This window comes from Miniopterus schreibersii (genome assembly GCF_964146895.1).
Source record: "Miniopterus schreibersii genome assembly, chromosome: 6".
NCBI classification, from domain to species: Eukaryota; Metazoa; Chordata; class Mammalia; order Chiroptera; family Miniopteridae; genus Miniopterus; species Miniopterus schreibersii.
The window spans coordinates 56,320,991-56,340,188 of record NC_138107.1 but is presented as its reverse complement, the minus strand read 5'-3'; the positions used below and the strand labels follow the sequence as shown (position 1 = coordinate 56,340,188).

Here is a 19,198-nt window from a genome sequence, read left to right as displayed (position 1 = left end):
TGAACAATGAAAAATGTGCAGACTGGTGGTTTATTGGAATTTTAATTTTTTTACTTTAAAGTTGATTTGATTTTTGAGAGAAAATAGATCATTAGTTCTTATTTAGCATCTTAAATTTACCCTTAATTCTAAAGTGAACAAAGATTGATCCTTCCATAAAAATTCTGTTTTCTAATCTCACCTCATTAAGATTTCATCAGACCAATGATGTCAGCTAGAGAGCTCCTTTACCAAAGCCTCCTACCTCCTTTCTCCTCTAGTTTCTGTAAGGCACAGTGTTGAGTCTTTTCTATTAATTCTAAGAGTTATCCAATTGCTGACTCCCCAGTATTACTTCAATTTTTTAAAATCTGGATGAAGATTTTAAACTGTTAGGAATAGACCAAGATCAGTTTTCCTTCCACTGTTGTCATCTCCACATACTTCTGAGATTGTTTATCCCAATTTTTTACCCTTTCTTAAGAATAAGACCATTTTAGAGTCCAGAAGTGGGGTATATGATGAACATTATTTTAAACATGTTCAGTTCTATCTTGTGATTTTAAAGTGTTCAGGAAGAAAAGGACCACGCCCCTATAGGAAGAAAAATAGAAAATGGAAGGTCTAAGTGGTCTGGATTAAGGCAAATGGCATAGCAGAGAACACTTTTGTGGACAGGGAGTTGAAAGGCTTTGGCAGAGTAAGTAAAAATAATGTCTTTGGAGTCAAATTATGAGCTCTTCTCCTTACGAATTCTAAGATCTTTAGCATCAGTTTCCTGATCTCAGGTACTGCACACTGGTTCACAATACAGGTAGTACCACCCCACTAGGGGTATCTTTCCAATATAGTTGTACCCAAGAATTGCCTTTTTAAAAATTAATTATTTACTTTTTACCTTTATTTTTATTATTGGCACTATTACAGATGTCCCCATTTTAAGTTTTTATTTTAATAAAATTTATATCACATTACACTTACCACTTTAACCATTTTTAATTGATTTTTTTAAAAATATATCTTTATTGATTTCAGAGAGAGGAAAGGCAAGGGAGAGAGAGAGGTAGAAACATCAATGATGAGAGAGTCATTGATCGAGCCCGCAACCCGGGCATGTGCCCTGACCGGGAATCGAACCCCGATCGCCTGGATCCTAGGTCGATGCTCAACCGCTGAGCCACGCCCGGCCAGGCTTTAATTGATTTTTTAAGGAGAGGAAGGGAGGGAGGGAAGGACGGAAAGGCGAGAGAGAGAGAGAGAGAGAGAGAGAGAGAGAGAGAGACAGGGGTGGAGACAGAGAGAGAGAGAGAGAGAGAAACATTGATTTGTTCCACTTAATTATGCATTCATTGGTTGGTTCTTGTATGTGCCCTGACTGGGATCAAACCCAAAACTCACTGTATTGGGATGACACTCTAACCATCTGAGCTACCCTGTCAGGGCCCACTTTAACCATCAATCATCACCAGCATCCATCTACAGAACTTTTTCATTTTCCCAAATGAAACACTGGACTATTAAATAACTCCCCATCTACCCCTTCCCCAAGACCCTGGCATCGCCCATTCTACTTTCCATCTCTATGAATTTGACTACTTTAGGTATCTCACCTAAGTGGAATCATACAGTATTTGACCTTTTGTGTCTGGCTTATTTCACTTAGCAAGTCTTCAAGGTCCATCCATATTGTAGCATTACCTTTTATAATAGATATTATTCATAAATTACTTCGTTAACTTCTCCTTTATGCTACAGGTAGGGCACTGACTTTTTTTAAAATTATGTGTACAGGTAGGTTATATGCTCTAAGAATTTTATTTCAGAAGAGAAAAGGAGGCACTGGATCTGACACACTGCTCTAGACACATAATAGGGTTGTAGAGCTTAAAAAGCCCTCACAAGAAAGAGGTGGAATTGGGACACTAGGACTAAGCAACCCCAACCCCTGGACCCAGAGCAGCCCTGGGAGCTGAAGAGCAAGGAGGTACCTGGCAGAGAATTATGAAAAGTCCCTGAGGCAACTCCTGAGCAGTCAGAAACATAGAAAAGAAAACCACGTGGTCACATAAGCAGAGATACAGTTAAGCAGGGACACGGACACTTTATGTTATAACTATTACAATGCTTTATAACTTCACTAATCAGTGTATGGTAGCACTTAAAATCCCACAGATGTGTGCGTGGGTCAAGAAGGGCATGGGCACGGGTAAGCCTCCCTCGCCAGTGGTCATGCATTCCATTCTTCTGGACCCAACTGGAGGAAGGCACAGGAGGTGTTATTTTACTTCAGCAGGGCTGACTATGTGCCTCTCGTAACCCATTTCCATAGCTTTAAATTATTCCACATTGAAACCAGTGTAGATAAGATACTTTTACTTCTATTATTTAAGCTTTAAACCACAGCCTGTCATCATGTGACCAGAGAAAATCTCTAAACCAATTAAGTCCTTTCCCTGTAAGATGGAGATAAAACTTCTCACCTTTCGGGGTTATATACTGAAGATCAAAGAAAGGAAGGAAGAACCTGAAGAACACGGAGTGCTGTCAGAATGAGAAGTGGCAATCAGCAGGGAAAGTGGGAGACTTCATATTTCAGCAATTCAACCACTATAAGCTCAGCCTGAAAATGATCGAAAATATTTGAGTGCCGGGCACATGCTGGGTGCTGGGGACGGAGCAATGACGAAGGGTTCTTCACTTACCCTTGTGAAGCGTACGGTCTACCTTATCTGTTTCTTCTGTATCATTTCCTAGGGTGTCAGGACACTTCCAACAGAAAACTCTCCAATGTCTTTTGTAGATAAATCCAGTTTTCACCAGCCTTTCCCATACTTTCGTTGAACACATTATACAGTACAAGGACCTAATGAAAATATACTACTGCTACTTTTCAATTTGAGTTAAAATTAGATATTTTAAATTATTTGTGAATGCCTTTCTCCCTAGCAAGTTTTAAATCCTTTAGTGGTTCAGGGCCTGCATTCTGGGGATAATTTTTATGCCTGAATAAACCATGCATCATTTCTAAAAAACTGTTGAATTATATAGTTATTTTTGACTAAGTATAATTTGAAAGGTGTGACAAACTTATTCTGCCTTACTAAAAGCAGCAGCTCTGTTTTAGTTTATTGTTAAGTGATTAGTTTTCTAGATTTCTTATGCATTACATCCTGTCCTCCTATCAACTTCCTCTACTAGTATATTACAATTTGAAAAGAAATACTCAAAAGAAAAAAAACAACTAACTTGTTTTAATGAGAGTGTTGTGTTGATATGTAACCTCACCATTAATGAGTCACAAGTGGCCAGAGAAGTAAAGATCCTTACTTATCTAAAGTAGGAGACCGCTGTTGAACACTGCCCAAGGCACAAAACTGATAAATGGGCAGATAAGCACTAACCTGAGTAGTCAAACTGCAGCAGATGTTGAGAACTGCAGGGAAATAAATGCAAGGTTAGAAAAGCATAGGCACCACTGAAAAAATCTAAAAGAAGTGGGGATGAAATGAAGGAGAAAGGCTGTCCAGTCACTCGTGTAATAACCACGGGAACTGAGGGCAGTAGCGTATTATTAGAAGATAGAAGTGAATCAAGTCTCTGAAGAAAAAGCAATGTTTGGGTCCTCTGGAAGCACTTTTCCTTGTCAATGTGTAGATTTCCATACAGGGTGGGGCAAAAGTAGGTTTACAGCTGTTGATATGGAAAATAATAAATAATAGCACGAGAATAACCTGTTTCTCATACTCACAACTGTAAACCTACTTTTGCCCACCCTGCATAAAACAGATAAAAATAAGTTGTATTAAAAAAATTCATCAATTGTTGGATGGCCTTAAAGATGGAAACTAGAGACATTTTATGCCATAGGCTTCCCAAGGGCAATAGGAAGCTGTTTGGGTTTTGTATCTTCTAAATATCTAATACTGCTCTTTGCCCACAGAAGGCACTTACTGTCACCTCCTCACAGGCTGTCCCTGACTTCCCAAAATGAAGTTACCTCCCAACATTACCTTTCATCTCATTTTTATTTTCTTCAAATAAAGTACCATTATTTGAAAATCACCTTGTTTATGTGTTTTTCTTATTTACTGAGCTCTGTGAGGGCAGAGACTACATGAACGTTAGGAAGTATTTGCCCAGTGAATGCCTTGAACTGTTCAAATGAGTTGTAATTAGAAGGAGTAACACACATGCAAAACTAAGACAGTCACAGAGTGTAACAACCTATTCTAATTCTATTCTAATAACACCCCTGCCACTATGTGAGCAAAAAACCTCCCAGGTTCTTATCTATCAGTGGGTGAACCCATATCCGTGCTGCTTTCCTCATCAAAGGCTGCTGTGAGAGCTGAATCAGAAAATGTGCATGTAAAGTAAATACCTTCTTATACTTTTTAGAAGTTCACTGAGAAGGGAATGAGAATGAATAAATGAAGGAATGAACAAAATATTTCCAGACCACATAACAGTAAGAACGAAAAAACAAGAAATGTATGCAGGGATTGTGCATGTGCATATAATCAGTGAATCTCAATGGATAAATTCTGACGCTTCAATCAGTACACTACACAAAACATATACTGTGTCAGATTTTTATAAGCTTCTCTTTGAATTAAAAAGTAGAAAAAATTAGAAAATCTTGGTGAAAAAGCAATGTGATTACTTTTAATTCTTCAAAGTACAACAGTCACCCCTTATCTGCAGTTTCACTTTTTGTGGGTGCAGTTACCCGTGGTCCAAAAATATTAAATGGAAAAATTCCAGAAATAAACAATTTATAAGTTTTAAACTGCACTTCATTCCAAATAGCATGATGAAATCTCACACCATCTTGCTTGGGAAGTGAATCACCCCTTTGTCCAGTGTATCCACACTGTGTATACTACCCACGTTAGTCACTTCTTAGCTATCTAGGTTATCAGATTAACTGTACTTGTGTTCAAGTAACCCTTATTTTACTTAATAATGTCCCAAAGCACAAGAGCAGTTATGCTGGCAATTCGAATATGCCAAACAGAAGCCATAAAGTGTTCCTTTAAGTCAGGAGTGAGGAACCTTTTTTCTACCAAGGGCCATTTGGGTATTTATAACACCATTTGCTGGCCATACAAAATTCATCAACGCAGAAATTATCTATGACAAAAACTCCTAGATTTATTGAATTTTGAGTCCTGCCTGCGGTTGCCTTGGCAGGGCCAGACCAAATGATTTAGAGGGCCGTATATGGCCCTCGGGCCAGATGTTCCCCACCCTTGCTTTAAGTGAAAACGTGAAAGTTCTCAACTTAGTGGGGAAAGTGAAAAACATCATATACTGTGAAGAGAAATTTGTGAAAAGTTTTCCGAGAGAAACCACATTCACATAACTTTTATTAGAGTATATTTCTATAACTGTTTTATTATTGTTAATCTCTTACTGTGCCTAATTTATAAATTAAACTTTATCATAGGTATGTATGTACAGGGTGAGGCAAAAGTAGGTTTACAGTTGTTTGTATGGAAAATAATAGAATAACTAATAAATAATAATACAAGAATAAACTGTGTTTCATGTACTCACAACTCTAAACCTACTTTTGCCCCATCCTGTATAGGAAAAAACATAGTATATAAAGGGTATGGACAAAAAAGAAGTTATATAGAAAATATGTTTACAGGATGGTCTGATCATAAATTCCTAACTGGGCAGGTCATGGTGGGTAGTCACACTCCAGGAATATAACTTTTCAGTAAAAGGTTTGTCTTTGCCTTAAGCAAGCCCTATCCATTGTTTTTATGCATCTATGTTAACACACTTTTGAAATAATGGTAACCACCCTCAAGAAAGCACATAATCTTGTTAAATATCCTATAATCCAACCTTCACCTTGCTTTCTCCCATCTTCATTTAATCTTACATTCCCTCCTTAATTTCAAATGTGTAAAAGAAACCGCAAAACTGTCATTTTTTCCAGAGCACTTGAAATCTTGCTTTCTGGCAATTTCATCAGTTTAGCTCAAATACACTCATAAAAACCCTCCAAGTTTGGACATTTCTTACATCCACATTCACTTGGCATGGCAGGCAGGATTCCAAAGCCCACACAGGACCACCCTGCAGACCCAGACCCGATGCTAGGTACCAGCAAGGGCCCATTGTGCCCCACCAACTTCTGCTTTGCACTCTCTGAACTTGGGTTCAGAACCCTGGACCTGCCTGCTGTAGGACCCTGACTTTATTTGCACTGTTCTTAGAAAGTCCTCGAGGTGGACAGGGTTGAAATAATCCAGGGAAAGGGGGAAAGATGGGTTGCTGCTTTTAATTTTGGCTTTTAATTGGATTGCTCACTGAGAGTCTCAACAAAACCCTTGCTGGTTAAATGAGAAACTGAACTCTCTTTAGCTCAGAAAGAGAAAGGACACTTGCTTCCGAAGAGTCAGTGGGATGATGACAGTTGTTTTAGATCCCAAATCCGAAGTGGCAGAGATGGGCTGTATGAGGCACCCAATGTGGCAATGCAACCGATCCCAGAGAAGCTGATGGGAGTTCACTTTTCATTGTGAAGGGCAGGGTGCCCTGCAATAGGCTCACCCTGAGAGTGGGGCCCATGCCCTAGAAGGCATCATGGTTCTGGCAGCATCTGGTAAGCTCTTGCTGGCCCTGCTCTGGTATTCTTGGGTGACTAAGAATCTCCATGGTGTTGCCTGAGGAAAAATTTCCTCTAGGGCATGAAGCAGCCCTATTGGGGTATTCATCACTTTTGGCTTGTCATGCAAAGGCTGGTTTTCCCTAGATGAGTCTCCTTTAATACTTCTAAATTAATCTTTTGATTAATTAGAAAAAGCCAGCTATATTTTCATTGGTCTCTCAAAGTTTCAAAAAGAGGATTTACGTAAATGGATCAACAACCTATGATGTCTTTTAGTTGTCAACCCAATTCTTTGAGGTGTTAAAAATGGATGTCCTTATTTTAAAATGGGGAAGGTCATTTGGAATTTGACTTGTCAAGGACAGACATAAATTATAAATGCTTCAAAAACAAAATTTATATCCAATTGTTCTTTTATAAACTGGTGAGTTTTTCTCATGGCAACAGGTCTCTGTTTGGGTCTGTCTGTGTCTATGTACGTGTGATGTAAATGTGAGATAATTTCCTACCTCCAGATGGTATTATTAAAATTAATTTAAAGGCAAGCACTTGTAAGGATTGGGTAATTCTAAAATTGTAAGAAATATAGAAGCTACCTCAAATGCTTTTCAAGTTCACATGATCTAAGGTTAATCTTCAGTAAATACAAGTTAAAGTTTGTTGGCATACACAGAACAGACATGTCTTTTGAGTTCTTGATGTCAAATACAATATTTCTATTTTACTTGGGTTTATAAAAATAAGTTCATCTTAATAAATATCTCAATATATGTAGGAACACCTCAAAAAGTTTGTTTTTATGTTAAATTGCATGGGAAGCATTGTAAAGTATGTGATGAAAGAAACTTCTAGGGTATATTGTATGGGTAAACAATGGTTGTAAATTACACACATAGGGCGATGGAAAACCCAAGACAGCCGCCTGGTTCCTCAAAGCTCTCTGGAAAACCCCATTTTTGGTTTTTGCATTCCTTCATGCATCATAGTGTACCTAAGCTGGACTTAAATTAGGTGAAGGAACTTATGAGCTGACATTATTGAAAGGAGACATCTTACACTATTGTCAAGGTTTGATAGTCACTTCAGGAAAACGACAAAATAGGTAACCACTTCCTTTCACAGTGAGCTCCCAGGAGACAAAAACTTCAGATTTTGTTTTTTGGAAAGGACATCAAATAAAAGAAACTCATTAGAAGAGACCTTATCAGGTACCTACCTTCAAATGGACATTGACCCTTGTCTCTCATGCTCGCCTCCCCCCTACAACAAACATCAAAGACTCCTCTAGGATGAGAAACTGCTGACATCAGAGGTGGACAGCTACCCCAAGACAATAAAACCAGTTCAACTGCTACTGAAAACTTTGAAGAGCTGGACTGTGTCAAAATGGCAAAGCAATCTCCTGATTGGAAAATGAACCCTATGAGTTGACTAGGGTTACGTAAGTGAGAAAACAATTTCATTCCTCAAATATATAATTGTTTCTACTATGTACACATTTATATTTTAGGCTATGATAAGCTTCTTTTTATTGTGCATGGAAATTCTTGGGTGTTACACCTGGTTCTGCCACTTCTATAACTATGTGAGTTCTGGCAAGCAAGTTAAACTTTCTGTGCCTTAGTTCCTTTACCAGTCTAAAAAAAGTGCACTTAAATGACCCGTATAATCCCTTTCACTCTTAAATTACTGTTATACTTTTTTTCAGGTATTTAAATATTTTATTTAAAAGCCACACTCCTAAGAAGACTGAGGCTCAAGCCCAGGCTGCGTCAGGTACCAACCTTGCAACCCTGAGCAAGTAGTCTTAACACCCGGTTATAAAAAAAAAAAAAAAAAGAGGCCAAAATGGAGTCACTTTTGCTAAGCCACATCACCAAACCAAAACTTAATAACCTAACTGCAGTTTCAGCCTCTCCCGGGAGTGGAATTTTAAACCACTCAGTCTGTAATTTCCTGAACACTAGTGAGGTAATCAGCCTGAGAGGAACCCCTGCTATGCCCCAAGGGAAGGTGTTCTTGCCTGAAATAATCCACTCTTTTAACTTCTTAGTTCCACCCTCTTTCTGCCTATAAAAACCTCCCATTTTGTACAACTTATCAGAGTGCCCTTTTAGTTGCTAGATGGGATGCTGCTTGATTTATGAATCGCTTAATAAAGCCAACTAAATCTTCAAATTTACTCAGTTGAATGTTTTTAACAGGTCTGATGACAGCTTCAGAACCAAGTGAACTTCTGATGGCATTCTGGGTCAATGAGAAACACAGGCGCAGCACCCACAAACACCATTTTGAGTTCACTGACTTTCTCGAAGTATCCTCGAGATGTTGGTAAGTCCCTCCTAGTTTTTTACTCTGCTCTCTGGTTCAGCTCCAGATCTAAATGGGTTTCCTTTATAGGGCAGGTCAGCTTGAGATGGGAGACAATTCTACCTGGATCCAATTGAGGGGGTTAAAGCAGCAATTTTCAACCTTTTTCATCTCATGGCACACATGAACTAACTATTAAAATTCTGCTGATCTGACCAAAAAAAAAGGTATAATTTTGATTGCTTTACAAAAATAATAATAATAGTAATAGTAATTACCTATCCTTTTGCTCCAGTGACTTTAAAAAAAATCAGGTGCCTATACTAGTATATAAGGATTTCTGGTAGCAAGAATTGACGAATCACACACAACCTTATATGACAATAAGACGCAACTCTATTATATGACCTATACATTTATGGTTCAAGACACTGCATTCATTACCAGGTGGCTATTGCTGTGTTAGCTGTTGCCTTTTTTTTAACTTGACAATAAGGGGAAAGAGGTCAGTGCCCCTGACTATATAGGTATTGCATGATTTGAAAATTCTTACGGCACACTGGTTGAAAATCGCTGGGTTAAAGGCTTCTGTCTGGAGCCAACTGAGTTAGCAGACAGTTTCACATAGAACCAAGCCACTAGCCTTTCAAACCGCAAGGAAAATAGGATGTGTTTTTAGCTACAATAAGGTATGAGAAATGAAGCTGCATTTTTGCTAAGGGAAATGAGAATAACTTTGTCTAAACTAGAATTTCTGGTTACAAAGGATAAACTAAATGTATACAAAAAGCTGAAGAGAAAAAGAGAATTTTACTTTGTGTAATTAATAAGCTGGCTAAAAATTGTATTATTATTAGGGTTTTAAAAAATTAAGCTTTAATATCATTGGTGTATTTATGTAAAACCAAAACTTTTTTTTTTCATCTGCTAAAGATTTTTCTTTTTCAGTAATCTCTTGAAAGCAAAATTCTGTGTTTTAGCAAAAAAATTTTGTGTTTTATATTGTCTTTAATCAGGCCTTTGATTATTTAAGAAAACTGAATCTTCTCAGTAACAGCTTTTTGTTTTTGTCTTTGTAATCTTTTATTGTCACTTTGGTAAAATATATAATTAAATGCAGGGTGGAGCAAAAGTAGGCTTACAGTTGTTCATATGGAAAATACAATAATTAATAAATAATAATTTAAGGTTCACTGTTTCAAGTACTCACAGCTGTAAACCTACCTTTGCCCCACCCTGTATTATTTCATAATAATCTATGATCCTTATTTATCTAGTCAAGTATCCAAAAATCAAATTCTAAACAAAGTCCTTTTGGACTCCAAACTAACTTGGAGATTTCCCAGAAAGCCCCTGAGAGAAAGGAAGGGAAACCTGCAAGGCAAAGAAAACTTTGATCTAGGTCCAGAGTGGCAAATAATAGGCAGCATTCCATCTCTGACCCAATGAAGGAACAGCAGATTCTTTCATAGAATGAACATGAGGCTTAGAGTCTGGAACCTATGTTCAAATCCCAGCTCTGAACATAACTCAGTGAGTGACTTTGAATAAGCATAGCTTAGCGGAGTCATTTCCTTAGATCTAAGTATGTAGTTATTTATTATACTTATTACACTCATCTTTGTGATGGTTATGTGAGATTTTGTGAAAATGCTTGACACATACGAGTCTTGACAAGTGTACCCGAACCTCCCTCTGAGGAAGCCACACAGAGATAAAAGCATGTATGCTATTCCTCGTTGCCCTGAGCTCTAGGCCTGGAGCAGTATTCCTGCTGAGACCACAACATGAACAGAGGTGCCCTAGCTAGTGAGGTCTAACAGCTACATTCCATTATTGACCATGAGAGCACTTGGCATTAATCAAAGCTATAAAATATCTCTTGAGGCACTACATGCCCAACTTATTGGCTTGTTTGCTTCAAATTTTCATTTCTAATTAAAAAATACAACTTGTTTGTTCCCAATTACAACTGATCTTGGTGTCCACTTCATTGCCCTGTCAGCAAGCAAATGACTGTCTTAATCATAGTATCAGGCAAATGAGATGCTTCTATCAGGTCAAAGTTTCTTTTGAGAACAGTCAATTATTATCTGCCATAAAACGACACACATATCTTATCATGAAGATTTTTGAAAACAGGCTAATACACCTATACTGCAGATTTCAACACGAGTCCATCATATTCTCTTTGATAGAAAACTATATGGGTTTAAAACTTAAAAACTAAAGCTACCAACTATCATAGAGTCATAGAATACAGGGACTAAATTATCTATTTTCAAAGGTGAGTAGTGGTGGAGAGATGTGAAGCAATTAAAATTAAATCGTCCTCCTACTGAGGATGGAGCATCGAGAAACCACTGAGAAAGGCTGTCTCATCGTTGTTTGTGGTTGGTGCTCCGCCAAAGCTACAGAGATGTGTGGTCGGCCGCCGGCTCCTGCGTCCCAGTCTTGTTCTCATACACACCACCCAAGGCTCCTTGGCATTCTCACTTGCTACACACTAGGGCAGACACCACTTGTCTAACTTTCCGTGTTAATGAGGATGGCCACCAAGAGTTCTTTTTCCCTCCTCCCATATACTTACAATTATGAGACACAGAAATTTCTTCCATTTATCAGGTTATAATTTCAACATATGCATATAAAGCTGTGGTTCAAAGCAAAACACATCAACTGTTTCCTCCATCAACAGATGGCATTAGTGCTATTCAATTTTTCTGAGGTTTGCTGAGTTTGAGCTTATTTGATGTGTTCAGTGACTGAATACCAGAATGTCTCCTAAGTCCAAAATGTGAAAAATCATTATGGCATGAAAGCAGAGAATTTTTTTAAAAAAATTTTTAATTGATTTTTAGAGAGAGAAGGGGAGAGGGAGAAAGAGAATCATCAAACTAGCAACCTTTTGGTGCACGGGACGACGCTCAACCAACTGAGCCACATTGGCCAGGGCAGAGCAGAGAATTTTAAAGATTACAATGGTGAGAAAACAGCCTGGCCGGTGTGGCTCAGCGGTTGTGCATCAATCTATGACCCAGGAGATCAAGGTTCGATTCTGGGTCAGGGCACATGCCTGGGTTGCGGGCTCCATCCCCAGTCGGGGGCATGCAGGAGGCAGCTGATCATGACTCTCATCATTGATGTTTCTACGTCTCTCTCCCCCTCCCTTTCTCTCTCTGAAACCAATAAAGATTTTTTTTAATGGTGAGAAAATAAATTGCTTATATGAAACCACCAATGGAATAAAAAGATCAAGGGGCAAGCTGACATTCAGAGGTCAGGGTGATAAGGAGTCAGACAAGAAACTAAGGAGTGATGGAGAGGTAGGAGGAAAACTAAGCGAATGTTGAGCTTCTGGAAGCTAATGAAGAAACACAGGAGAAGGAGCCTTAAAAACCTAACCCAGAGAACCAAACTCTCAGGCAAAAGGAGCACCTCATAAAATATGAATTAGCTGCTACTAGAAATGGTTATTTAGAAAGTTCGGTCTCACCTAAAGTGATCAGTAAGATTTGTACCCTTATTTGTACCCTTCATTTGAAGCTTCCAAGGAGCAATATAATTCCTTCATTTTTAAAAGTGAACTACTAAAAAAACCCTCCAACCTTGCTTTGAGAGTGAGACTGCCAAAAAGCACACATAGTCCTCAAATCATCATGTATAGTCTAAAAAGCAAGATCTTAGAATTTTTAACATAACCACGAGAGCACTTCATTCTGAATCTTTAAAGAAGACCTAGACAGATAAATTAGTTCCCTAGTTAATTAAGGATCTGGTTTTAACCCAAATCTCATGCTCAAGGTCCAATTCCGATCTTGTGAAGTTTTTACTAACCACTTTTCCAAATGGATATCTTCTCTGACTCCATAGTCCTCTGCCCCCCAAAACTACTCAATAGGCAATCACACTGTCTTAAAATAACTCTCATTTTTATACCAGAACTGGATAGATGCTTTACATATGCTTTCTCTAATCCTTACAACTTTACAAAATTGGGTTTACTGCTATTTTATAGATGAAGAAACTAATGTTTAGAGAGGTTACCCAAGGCTGTCCAGGATTCAAACGCAGATCTGTCTTACTTCAGAGCCTGTACCTTTACCCACCATACAATACTGCCTTCTTGCATAAAAGTACTACACTAATTATCAGTTACTATCTCTGCGGACCCCGGGCAAGTTTTCAAATCTCTCAGTGCCTCAGTCTTCTCATCCATGAAATAAGGATGATACATTACAGCCAGGGTATTGTTTTGAAGATTAAATAAGATAATGTATGTAAAAGTCCTTTATAAACTATAAGGGTTTTTATTACACTACTAGGTTTTATGTTCCTTTAGGACAGGTTCTTATGCCTTGCATGTCTATGCCCTTCAACACCCAATGAAGGGTTTAATATGAATTGAATACCATCTAGTAGTCTTTGGAAAGATTTGAAACACCTTTTCCCCTCTGAGGATGAAAGTGGTGTCCCAATCCATGAAGTCTGGATTAAGTGCCCTTAATCCAAACTTTAAAATACAACACAGCAACAACTCAGTGCACCCATCAAACATGAGATTTAAACACCCTACATGGCATTTAACTGCCTGGTGTTTCCTCTCCAACATGGCTTTCAGTGCCATAGCAGTCTGACAAAGAGAAAATTCCAAATAACAACACCTTTTGTAAGAAAATACAACTACAGGAGGACAAGCAGGAAAAGGCCTGGCTTGTTATCAGAACTGACAGATGTCACTGTTCTGTGTACTCTCTGATTTATAGCCTCCTGATGACGATAGTCTCTATAACACTTCTAACTCATCACTAAGAAATTTATTTACTTTAAGGAAAAGACCATAACATATTTATTAAGTTTTCTTAGGCATATTCATCCCCCCCCCCCATAAGATGGGCATATCTGGTGGTATATCCAGGGAAGTGGCCCAATATGCTCCAAAGTAAGGCTGTACTAGATTTGCTACCAGGTAAGCACAGTGGAAGGCAACCAACCCCTGCTCTGATTAGGAAGTCACATAACATCTTTGTTAACGATGGATCCGTTTTCCAGTCTGTAAAACGTAGGCTTTTACACATTTTTGCCTACTTCACAGATTTACTGTGAAGGTCAAATAAAATAGTGTATGTTAAATTAATTTGCAAGTTCTAAATATATTACCTGAAATAACTAGACAATCACCCACTACTTGTCCTTGGTAAATGTTTGGTATAACAAAGTTGAGAGAATGATTTCTCTGTGTGTGTTCACCTTACAGTACCAAAGAGAATTTTTTTAAAAAAAATATACTCATCTGCCCTGGCTGGTGTGGTTCAGTTGGTTGAGCATTATTCCTTGCACAGAAAGGTCACCTGTTCAACTCCCAGTTCAACTCAGGATACATACCCAGGTTGTGGGTTTGATCCCTGGTTGGGGTGCAACCAACTGATGTTTCTCTCTCACATGAATATTTCTCTCTCTCCCTCCCTTCATCTCTCTCTAAAAAAATCAATGAAAACATTTAAAAAAATTTTTTTAATTTTTAAATTAAAAATATATTCATCTTTGAAAAGAGCATAACAAAGGTCATCTTATCTAAAGAAGCTATGGAAGAGGTAATTGGTAAAGTTGATCCTTCCACAATGGATCTATAGTCCAACAAAAAATAGTTTTCAATGGTTTAGATATGCCTTCGAAAAAGTGTGAAATGGGCCATTAGATCAAGATGTAGCCACACACTGCACATGTGACAGGGGTCAAGTACTAGCTCATTTTACCTAGTAGCTCAGTCACTGCAAAATAGCTCACAGTTGTAAAAACTAGTCCTTCCTCTCTCCCCAGTGGTCATCCCAGATGCTTCCCCAACATTTCTGGCAAAAAGAGAATAAGGAGAATTGAGAAATCAAAATTATTCCTGGATCCAGGACATGCCTGCCATCTCTCTTCATGTTTCCCTAGCCTAATTCCTTTCTGAACTGGGCATAGGAACCCACATGTTGATAATATAGTTTACCAGCTGACCACTTGAGCTCAGTAATTTTTTTACCTCATTACGAACTCTCACTAAAACTTTTAACTAAAGAAAAACTGCACAAATGTTCAAAAGTAAAAAAAGCTAGAAAAGACTGGATTCACACACATAGTATACATACAAAAGAAAAATTTATCCTAGTATCATTTTTGTTTATCAAGTATGTTGAACTAACTGTAAGTAGTCACTAACTGTGACTTTCAGTCACAACAGTAAGAAAAAAGGAAGAAACATAAGCATCTTTGAGCAAATTCTACCAGGGGCAAATATTTGAGACACTGCTTATTTTTGATTTAGTATAAAGAGGCTGTATTTGCCTTTGAAATAATGATAAATGATATAAATTGCTTGAGCACTCGAAATCCTAATTTCCTATGAAACCCTTCCCTCTCCCCTCCTTGGGAACTCGCTAACATCTCAAATAATCAATCCCTTAATAGAATTCCCATTTTCCCAGAAGTATCCCACAAGTGAATGTAATGCTGCTGTGTGTCAAGGCCATGGCTTTGTGTTTACCTAACTTTTCCCCTTTTATTCAAAAAGAATTTACTGATAGCAAAATCACTTCGCCATTTTTGTCCCTGGTTATGATTTGTAAGCCACTTGAAGCAACAGTGACCAATCAAGTTTTTCAGACTAAAGCCATTTGATCCTTTTTTTAAAGCTTGTTTTTGTTTGTTTAGGTTTGGTGATGTTTAAAATACCAAAGAATAGCATTAAACATTTCCTCTGTTTCAAGATTTGATGGATGTATTGACCTTGTCTTAAAAGACCTTGAATTTCAGGAGTCCCTGAATTGTGATCAGGAGAACTTTCAAGGCCAACTCCAACCTGATCTATCTTTCCATTCTAAGTCTTCCTGCATGAAACAGTAATATCTGTTGCCAGCAAAGCCAAGGACGCATACTCACCAAGTGAACATAAGGCACAAAGTATCCAAAAAGTGCAAGTGGTATTCCAACTGCCCACACTGCATAAGCTTTCACCTTGAAGATGGCAAAATTGAAAAATTTTTTTGGAGGTCTGAACTTTCTCCTGGAAAAGAGGGAGGATCTGTTGCCTCCTTTGATTCCACTCTCTTTCTCTCTGACACTGGAAGCAAGAGGTCGGTAAGTAAAGCCAGCCAGAAAGAGAACAAACATGAAGATGCAGAGGATTCTCAGTGTGTAAAAGAGGCCCACACTCTCAGTCAGAACCCTTAAAAGGAAAGGCAGCAAAATTGTGAAGATACTGCTGCCAGCAGTGACAATGCCATTCACCAATCCAAGTCGCTTCTTGAAATAGTGTCCCAAAATGACCAATGAAGGCTGGTATGCAAAGGAGCAGCCACTGGCAAATATGATTCCATAGGTAAGGTACAGAGGTTCGATGGAACTGTGTAAAGATGAAAAACATGGAAAGCAGCTTTCATTATTTTTATCATGTGCTTGGTAGACTAAAACCTTATCATACAAGTGAGTTTTAGTTAATCAGTGTATTTTCTACAAATAAAATTTAACTAAACACAAGTGAAAAACTTAATAAACCAAGAATGTAACACTAAAAATATTTTAATTTTATCTGAATGGGTAATTCAAATGCCTCAAGTATGTGAAAAATGACTCCTAAAGTCATCAGTGATTTTGTTCCTCCTTCTCTTTCCACGGATTTCTGGTGAACCATGCAGCACTGGGTAAAAGCTATGTGCTCTCCACCTTAGCCAGGTGGCTCAGCTGGATGAGTGTTGTCCCATGCACCAAAAGGTGGCAGGTTCAATTCCCGGTCAGGACACATGCTGGGATTGCCGGCTCCATGCCCAGTAGAGGGGTGTGCAGGAGGCAATAGATTGATGTTTCTCTCTCACATAATGTTTCCCTTCCCTCTCCCTAAAATCAATTTTAAAAAATTATTTTTAAAAAGCTATGTGCTCTCCACACCTCACATAGGACAGTGCCAGGAAGGGCCTCAGCAAAACTGACAGTGGTAAAAGTAACAAACAAAAAACTTAGTCTCAATAAAAGTTTTAAGTATGAAAACTCCTTATTTTATGGAGTTTTCCCAGGCACAATGAAAAGGCTGCATTTTATATTTCCTCCCCAAGGGTATGTCAGGAACATTTGCACGGAAAAGCAGCTATGTCGCATTTTTGCTGGCCTAGAGGCCGCAGACCAACCTTCGCCCTGTATTATGCTGTACTCAGTGTTCCGCAAGGTAACAAGAAATCATATTCAGATTCCAGAAAGACTAAAGCATGCTCGTTAGTGATTCCCGTTGGTAAGCTTTAAGGCCATGTATGTCTCAAAAAAATAATAAAGGAATAAGAATTTTATAATTTAGCTAAGTAACTTGATTATATATCTCTTATGAAAATAAAGGATAATATCATTACATTCTATGAAACAATTAAGGTAAGGAGTAAAAGAAAACTAAAGTTTTTTCCTTTGAAATGTCCAATTCAAAAGGCTCTTTATCAAGTAGTAAAGGCAAACTACTTATTAGAAACTAAGATAAAGTTGGTTAATAATTACATTTTGGACAATAATACTAGTCTAGCAATACGCTGAGGTAATCACAAGGAACTCTACAATCTGATAAAAATAAGTGTGTTTGCAATCCTCTCAGATCCCCTTCCCCCTCTATTAACCCACAGCTAGCACCATCTTCTAATCAGGTTCAAGAGTCACTCCCAGATTAACTTGACCTTACCCTGATCATCTATTACTGAATCTCCATCTTTTAGTCAATAAACATATATTCAGTAGCTACTGTGTTCCAGGCACTTGGTGAAAAAAATATTTAAAATGTGGTTATGCCCTACTCATAGTCTTTAGTAAAACAAGACACCTACCTATCATATAATACAGAACAAAATATAAATAATATTTCATTTATTCTGCATCAGTTTTTCCACATAAGTAGTTTTCCAGATCACTGCAACTTCTTAAGGCACTAATTTATTTTTATTTATAATTTTATTTTTACTTAATTTTAAAGAAAAATTTAAATCTATTATACATTTCTCTGCCTTCTTCAAAGCGTATATTAAAAATGGTATTGACAACACAGTATAATCATGGACATCAATTGCTATACGATTACGCCACAGTACTACAGAGCTGGAAGACCAGGGAGCCACACATATAAACTGAAAACATTCTTTGGCACACCATTTTAAATACTAAGTGCTGGGTGAAATTAGCTTTGTATCTCTCCCACCAAGTAAAGTACATAAGCTTTGTGATGGCATTTTCACTGCTGTGGAGCCTTTTCACTTATAAATTTCCACCTCAGTAACAAATGAATCAAATTGCTAAAGTTTGACAAGAAGTGAGTGCAGGGTAAATCAGTTAAGATTCCAGTCATGTATGTAAAAGGAACCAGAGAAAGGACACTGACGTGAGCTGGGATTGCTGGAGAAGGACTTCCCAAGAAGGCAGAACTTGAACTATAGGGAAAGCAGATCCATTGTTCGACACTTGGAATTTATACTGCATTTCCCCTTGCTCCTGTGTTTTGCTCTAAAAGTTTGGTAGCTTTTGATCAGTGGGCTAAACAGTGGAACTGAACAGAAAATGTGAGAACATTACACATAGTAAAGTAAGTATGTCTTCAAGACATTTTGTTGAATCACAATGTATAACACATTTCATAATTTTTATTTCTCATTCATCAAAAAAGTTTAAAAAACATTGCTTGCTGTAAGTAGGTCTGTGTATGTATGTTTTGTTTACCAAGTGAAGTAATAAATTACATGGGTTTTCTACCTCTTGGTCCTCTCTCCACCAAAGCCTAATTGTTAATACAGTCGGCAAGTGCTATGGCCACAGGTACTGACAATGTGTACCTGGAAGCTTCCAAACCAAAACAGGTATCTGATGAAGTGGTAATAGCACAATGTTGTATTACTGCTATAAAAAAAAAAAAAAAAGAACTAAAAGTACCCCTGACCTGAACCTGATGTGGCTCAGTTGGTTAGAGTGCCGTCCATGCATAGGAAGGTCACGGGTTCGATTCCTGATCAGGAATACCTAGGCTGTGGGTTCAATCCCCGCTAAGGGCATGTACAGGAGGTAATGGATCAATGTCTCTCTCTCACATCGATGTTTCTCTCTCTCCCTCTCTTCTCTTCCTCCCTCTATAAAATCAAATTTTTTTTTTAATTAGAACTTCCTCTTTAAAAAAAAGTAAATGATCAGAATTACCCAAGCAGTCTCTTTTTTCAAAAAATCGTTTTTTGCTTCTTTAAAAGAACTTGAGAAGAAAAAAAATCATAAAAGCACTTTAAAGATGGA

General features: G+C 37.9%; 1 protein-coding gene across 1 annotated transcript in view; it reads right to left on the bottom strand.

Moving 5' to 3' along the window:
• The window catches only part of SLC16A10 (solute carrier family 16 member 10), a 104,809-nt gene that overhangs the window by 21,133 nt on the left and 64,478 nt on the right, over positions 1-19,198 (bottom strand). The window contains exon 3 of the mRNA XM_081139816.1: positions 15,839-16,301. Within this exon, the coding sequence (XP_080995942.1) occupies positions 15,839-16,301 (463 nt within the window). The remainder of the gene's footprint in view (positions 1-15,838; positions 16,302-19,198) is intronic.